This window comes from Talpa europaea (genome assembly GCF_964194135.1).
Source record: "Talpa europaea genome assembly, chromosome: 1".
Taxonomy (NCBI): domain Eukaryota; kingdom Metazoa; phylum Chordata; class Mammalia; order Eulipotyphla; family Talpidae; genus Talpa; species Talpa europaea.
In genome coordinates this window covers 97,584,196-97,591,997 of record NC_140073.1, presented here as the reverse complement: position 1 = coordinate 97,591,997, position 7,802 = coordinate 97,584,196, and the positions used below count along the sequence as shown (strand labels likewise).

Here is a 7,802-nt window from a genome sequence, read left to right as displayed (position 1 = left end):
CCCTATCCCTGTGAGACATCATATGTATCTAGGACCATAGGATACATACCTTAACCTCCACAGTCTCAAGTCCAATGTGAATGAAGTTAACTAAAAGGAAACAAGAGTAGGATTTGCTGAGCAAAGCAATCCAATTCAAATGTAGTGAATGGAAGGTAGCTCTTAACATTTTGCTAAAGTCATGTCTTGTTTAGATCAAATAAATCTTCCTCTTTTGGGGTCAAGTATTTAAATGCAAAGATATTGATTTTGCCAAAAAAATTTTTTTTTTTTTTTTTAACATAGCACATGACCTGCAGGATTATTCCCAGTTTCACCATGGCTCATATATATCATGTTAGGGGCATATACTTCCTAAGTCAGTGAGCTAATTAGAGACCTAAAGTACAAAGTACTCACACAAAAGACTCATCAACTCCATCTCCTATCCAAAATACTTTCATTATGAGGGTGCAATATCAACTGAAAATTTCTATTGTTTCCTTCCAAGTCAAATGTCATCAGGCAAAATCTCACAGTGGTGATAATGCAGTGTGGACAAAAATTGCAAAATACTGATGGTAGTATCTACTTGTCTATTTTGATTACCATAAATTTTATGCATTTTTGACAGCAGGGACCAATGTTCTTTCACAAAATTCATGTTGAAAAATTTTAAAGTACTGGGCCTCCCCGGTGGCGCAGCGGTTGGGCGCTGGGTTGCTAAGCTGCCCGCAGCCTCTGCAGTGCCGGTTCGATCCCCGGCTGCTCCCCGGCCACCAGAGGAGGGTCCCGCATGGCACGCAGACCTCCCCTGCCACCCACTGCTCCCCTCAGCAGTGTACTTCGGTCCTTCTGCCTGCTCTGCTCCCCGCTCTGGCTCTGGTGAATTCTCTCACCCTCCCGTGCTTCTGACTGTACCCAGTGCTTGTATAAATAAATAAATGAAGATCTTAAAAAAATAATAATAATAATAATTCAAAAAAAATTTTAAAGTACTGGTAAATTTGAAAAGCTAGATCAATGAAAAGCATTTTGAGCTGCTATATACACATATATAACAATATATACATATATAGATATCTATATTACATACATAATGCCCACCATACATACATGTACCTACATATACATATATAGCTATAACACACATATGTGTGTATTATATAGATATAAATACATATCTACATATTTGTTTTTAACAGGCCCTGAACAATTTATTGTTACAAGTCTGCCTGGGAGTTGTGGCTTTGGTGTATTCCATATAATTTCAAAGAAACTTCAAAAGCTCATGTATGCCTTTGAGCCTGCAAGACCAAGAGGCAGTGCATGGAACCCACAAATAGAGAATATGCTCTATATACCTTGTAAATTAAAACCTATAAAATAACATGGGCATTATAAAATTTGTGTTAAAACTGATAACAGCTTTACTGATTTACTGACAATGAAAATATATAGCATTTTTTCTGTCAGAGCATTTATCAACGCTTGGCAACCCTGCACTAACTTGACATGTAAGATGATCAAAATGGATTATGTAATCTTTCCCATTCATTTCTATTGATTTTAGTTATGATAAAATTCATCAGTGTGCCTGGGAACGCTCAGGCTGAAAGGCTCTGGTTGACACACAAAAAAAAGGAAAGGAAAAAAAATTCAACAGAGTTGTAATAGGATGAACGCAATTTTAGAATAGGATTGCAAGGATACAGAAGTTGTGCCCTAAAGGCTCCAGCAACAAATTAATACAAATAATTCTGGCAGTCTCATAAAATTACATCTGTCTATGCAGAGATTCACTTTTGAGATAAAACTACAAAATTCCAAGCTAAAAAAATTAACATGTCCGTGTCATTAAAAATACAATTTGTGAAAATATTTTTAAACTTTTTTTAACTTCCCAGTAATCAAAGTTATTTCTCTGACTGCAAGTAACATCAAAATGCCAGCAAATGGACCATTTTAATCAGTTTTATTGATTCATGCTTTCAGTTCTTATTCAGTTAAAAACAAGGCACATTAAATACACCCTCTTATTGCTCTATAAATGCATGCAGCTCATTCTGTATATCAAAAGTAATAAATAATGGTGATAAAACACCAAGACAGTTATAAAAATGACAATCCAGCCTCAAACATAGTATTTAACAGTCCAATCTAGAACAATAATCCAACACAATACATAAAAGTGCCACATATGAAAACATGCAGTGTGCATATCCAGTCTAGGACCGGGCTTATATTTGATATTCTTTAAAAACAGAGTCATTTTTTTAACACCCTAAAAAGGGTTGACATAATGCAAAACAGTGCAAGTTAAGAGTGTCACTGACTTCAATATTAGTACATTCATATGCCAAAAATTTTTTCAAATACATAAAAAAGGAAGTAAGATCAGTGATCAGTCTTACAATATGTTTATTAAAGAATGAAATTTTTGTTGTACAAAAGAGGAAGCTACATATTTTGAAAAAAGACAAAACAAAGCTAGACTAGAGCGAAAGACTGGGCATGCATTTCATAGTAGAAATCCCAAAGTTACTCAGTATAAACAGAGGGCAAGAATATTGCAAATAGCATGATGGATGTGCAGCAGACAACCTTGACTTAACAAGTAATCCAGCATTATCATTGTGGTTAAGACTGTGGTAGGGGCTATATAAAGGAGCATCTAACACTCCACCACAGATGGGGGGGGTTCCTTCACCTGAACCCCTGTGGAGGCTCTTGAAATAAATCATTTGATAAGACAATCTTTCCCTCCAACCTAATACAATCATCTAATGCCACATTTATATTAAAAGACAAAAAAAATTACTCATTTGCACTTAGAATGCATTTTAAAGGGGCTTATCCACCTATTTCTTGATTCCTTTTCTGAAATCGTGTACAAAGGATGTACAGGTTTAATTAAGAACATACAGAAAAATGAGGGGGTGCTTTATTCACAGTAAGATTTGGAATCAGCTCATTTCTAAGATGAGTCTCTGGGATTGGTGAAAGAGCGTATGTTTTAGAATTAGCAGATTTTAAGCAAAAGCAGATATGCTCAAAAGAAAAAAAGTGTACTTTTCTTTGTCCTTAAAGGAACTTCATTCATAGCAAAAGCGTGTACAAACCAGGCCTGAGAGAGAGAAAGAGAGAGAGAGTCGCGCAAATGTACAATATTGTGGTACTTTATCTGAGATGGTCTAAAAGACAGCTCTTCTACCGACTGTCAGTGGGTTCTAAACAGTGACATTTTATCATCTGTCTTGATAGAAAATTACTAAATTACAAAGCCCATGCTCCCATTTATTAAAATAAAATAAGATAAAAGCCAGCATAAAGAAAGAAAAAATTCACAGTGATCCCTGGGAGCATCACTAGCTCTGTTTGGGTTCCCCTTCAGGAAGTGCGAGTCTAAACTCCATGTAAAAACACAAAGAATGAAGATGTGATCTTTTCCTGTAGTCTCTATTATTTGGAGGGGGGGAGGGAGTGGGGGAGGGGTTCTTAGGTGAGTGACTCTCCAGTGTTTCTATTATGACATACAGATTCATATGTCACTTGAGTGAGGCACAACAATATTCTGCTGTCTTGACATAAATAGAAATAACAGCACAAAAGGACCTGACCAGTTTAAAAAACTAAGACCTCAAGTGTGCTCAATGGCAACCTTCCATTTGATGAAGGGTTACATTTCCTCTTCTCTACACCTTACCTCCAAACACAAAAATAGGTAGCTAACTTCACCAGGAGGAAGCACAATGAATAATTCAGATGACTGGTTAAAATGCTACCAAAAATGTTGCAAAAGTATATCAATTCACCTTTCAAATTTGTTTAATTCAGCGCAGATTTATTTTTGGTTTTGTTTTTGTGCCTCTATGTGTCTCGAGGCAGGGTGTAGTGGGGGCTTTTCTGTTTTCTTTTTGGTTGATTGAGAATGTTGGAGGGGAAAGGCTTTAAGCAACCAAATGACCTTGAAAATTGCAGTGTTTTACCTTTCTACAGACAGTTAAAGTTAACTAAATGCTACTTGTTTATTTTATATCTATTTATAAATACTCCCCCCAAATGATGCAATTAACTAAGCAACATAGCATGTCTGACAATATCACATGATCCAAGATTTATTTAGGATTTTGGGGGATTGAAAAATGTGTTATCATAGGTAGTTCTATAACATGGTTTTAATTCCTTAAATTCATTATACTCTAAAGATTTGAGAAATTGAGTCTCATCCTATTATATCCAACTTGCCACTTAAATGCTGGTTTTAAAGTAAGAAAAGCAGATATTTCTGGCAACTATAATAGTCAAAGAAAAACCAGCAAGAGGGGTGGGGGGCGGTGGGAATGAATTGCTGAAATGAACCTATCACTGTAACTCTCAGCAAATGTCACTGCTATCCTTATCTTATACCTGTGATTCTGGTAGCTTTCAGAATTTTTCCTTGAGTCTTGCTCCTGTTAAGATCTAAACTATTTTTTCTCCTTCCAGTTTTGCCAGTCATGCTCTAGATATAAAATTATGCAATATTGTTTGGATAAGGAAGGCAGACAAACCAGAGAGGAGGCTGACGAGTCTCCAGAAGCACTTCAACAGTTTGCTCGATTTCTTTTAAGAAGTAACTGTCTACAAGCTTAATGTCCAGAGTTTTGTGCATGTCACAAAATTTTCCCAGCTTCTTTTTTTCAGTCTCTGTCAAAATATTCTGCCTCTAGAACTTATTTAGAATAAATGAATAAACAAACAAAAAGGGAGCATGTCCAGTCAAATAGATCACAAAATGAATGCAAAACATTAAATCAGTGTGCATTGAAAATGAGGGAAAAAAAGATAAAATACACTTTTTAGAAGCTAGATTGAATGGGAAATACAAATAAAGGATATACACCAACATCCATCCTAAAGCTTTGGAATGTTTCCTAATGTTTAAAAAAAAAAAAAAAAAGGCAGCTATCCATATCCACTATTCTGGAGTGGTGTTAAGTCATCTCTGGTTGTGACATGACGCTTTGTTGTTCCTACATTTGTTGACTGTGGATTTACTGCTCAGACTCACAAGCCTCCACAACTTCGGTCCACTGGAATGGGAACTCTTCTATCAAGGTTTTCCTCTGCAGTTTTCATTAGTATAGCAAGCCGGCTCCCTGATACCCTTCCTTTTTGAATAGCACTCATCAGCTGTAAAAGAAAATAGGCAACAGAGTCAGAAGGCAGGCCAGCTTCCTCCCACATTTTGTTATCCTGCAGCAGGCAGAGGTAATCAAGAGCTCCATCAAAAAGCATAGCAAGTCCTACAGCACAAACAGGAAGAACTCATATTTTTGAACATGTCATAACGGGGAAAAGGTGCAGCTATTTTCACCACTGCTCCAAAAACTACATCCATCTAGCATAGTAGTCTACCTTGAATTGCAGATCGAATGCACCACCTTTTGTTCCCTCATGTGTTCAGGTCACACTTTTTTCTTTTTTTAGCAACCCAAATATTGGATCTCTAATTCCATTTAAAAATCTTAAAAAGGAATCTCAGGGATTTAAGAAAGACAAACCATGACCTATATTTAACTATTCTTTTTTAGTGTTACTGTACTTGACAACTTCCGAGTCCCTTAAATCCAAATTCCTTAAAGACTTTTTAAAGTAATTTACATCTAAGTACTTGAAAATGGACCCAGCGATCTACCTTAAGAATTAAGAGCACTCCACGGCCCAGATTTTAGCTAATTCATTTTTATCCAATGGATAAAACCAGAATTAGTCTTGAAATTACATGCAGTCAGCAGGCAAAGGCCTTTAATCTGGAAGGCACTTTGCAATTATGAGCATGGGGATTTTTTTTTTTTCCTTTTCAAGCTGATGTGGTTTTAACCATTTGCTTTTCTCAATCTCACTTTTCCAATTTTCTTTATTTTAAAAAGAATTGACCTAGTCATTCATCAGAAATATATAGTGATCCTCAAAATATGTTTAGGGTTTTAGCTTTTAGCCTACATAGATACATTTCTTTAAAATGGCATCTGCCAAGGGGCTGGATCAGAATTGCATGACCTTATTAAAAGCTGTTTCACAAGCTATTGCTGATTAGAGATGGACTCCTACATGCAGAAGTGTCATTAGAGCTGAAAAATAAAGTCATGTCACCACACAGGATTCTTCCATGAGGATCACTGAAAAACCAGGTCTATGTTCAAAAAGGTGTTTAATGGGGTAAATTTAAGCTTTCAATCTTCAGAAAAGGAAAATATTTTATTTAAAAAAACCCTGAAAATGTACTTTCCATGTGTCAAATGATGTCACGGAAGGAATGCTGACATCTAAAGACAGAACAATTTATTGTTCATCGCTTTGCCTCTGATTTCATGAAGACCTTCAAAGTTTATCAGAGCTTACAAAACTGATAGAACTAGTTCTTTTTTTCTTTACCCATAAACATTATGTGATGAACCCAGTTTTCCTTAAACATTACATTTATTTTTGAAAACATATTGAAAGAAAAAAAGTAACAGTTGAGTATTTCATGAGAAATATGCTCAGCATTTCTTAAGTTGAAAATTACACTGTGTATTTGCACTTAGAAACATGAATAGTCCCTTTTATTTAGAACTGTACAAGACATTCTCAATTATTAAAAAACTACAATAAAAAACCTGCAGATGGTTTAAATTATTTTCTGAGTTTAACTCTACTGCACTCAAGAAAATTACTTAAAATCCCAACCACACAACATAGCCATAAAATTAGATTCTTGCTATTTCTAAAACCCCAGGTCTTTCAACCCTTAAAGCTGTTGTTTATTTACAACAAACATGAAATGAAGCAGAAGCTATTTCTTTGAAGAAAATTTTTTTAAAATCCAGAGACAAATAATATTCTCAAGAAAAAAAAACAAACAGACAAAAGATGTATTAAACAGTTTGTAATTCCCAAGTATAAATTTTAAACTCATTTTAAAATGCGCGTTTAGTTGAACAGTAAGCTAAAGAACTAAACATTCTTTTTTGTAATGCTGGACACAACCTGTGAAAATTTTCTGCATTTAGATTCAACAATGCTCTTATCTGCAGCTCATCTCCAGAGAGACAATTACCATTTCCTTTGCCTTGATCTTGTTTGTTTAACTTGACACAGTGAAGAAAGGGCTGACATTGACCAAAATCCCCAGCATTAATTTATTTCATGTTCAGCATTCATCATTGCCATGGTGCAGGCAAGACCTGGCATTCATTTGAAATACCTGCCCACGAAACACTGCATAAAAAACCTGACTGCTTGGAAACCAATACATTCTTCATATGATCAGAGTCCTATGGACAGCTACAAATAATGTATGGGTTTGTTGAATTTCTTTCTTTTAAGGAAATTTTAAGGAATGATGCGTGGCATCCAGTTTCAAATTAAAGTAACAAAATTTATTCCCTTCATGGTTACAATTAAATTGAGTTTTGGTAAATTGAAACAGAATTGCTTGAATTAAACAATCTTGACCCCAGAATACAGGTTTCCTTTCTTCATTTGCTTTTCCAATTTTTTATAATATAAGAATAAAATAATCGTGTTCTCAAGTGAATATGACTCTCAGATAATACAACCATAACTTTTTCATCCATAAGAAAAATTACTTTCTACATTAGAAATATTGCGTTGCCTCTCTAAAAGCAGGCAGAGTGGTTCACAGTGGTATTCCATGGCATTCTTTATAAAACCTACTTCTAATTCATTCCTTTGAGCAACAATTAATTTGAATTTAATATAAATTACCCAACATACAGGATGTGTCTTACAAAAGGAAAGAAGAACATGGACCCTTAGAACCTTTCTTCGGGAAA

The 7,802-nt window shown here is 35.2% G+C and overlaps 1 protein-coding gene across 1 annotated transcript in view; it reads right to left on the bottom strand.

Annotated features, from left to right (window-relative positions):
- Nucleotides 1-4,805: 4,805 nt before the first annotated feature.
- The window catches only part of GPD2 (glycerol-3-phosphate dehydrogenase 2), a 98,110-nt gene continuing 95,113 nt past the window's right edge, over nt 4,806-7,802 (bottom strand). The window contains exon 16 of the mRNA XM_084253099.1: nt 4,806-5,154. Coding sequence (XP_084109225.1) covers nt 5,029-5,154 — 126 coding nt within the window. The 3' untranslated portion in view covers nt 4,806-5,028. The remainder of the gene's footprint in view (nt 5,155-7,802) is intronic.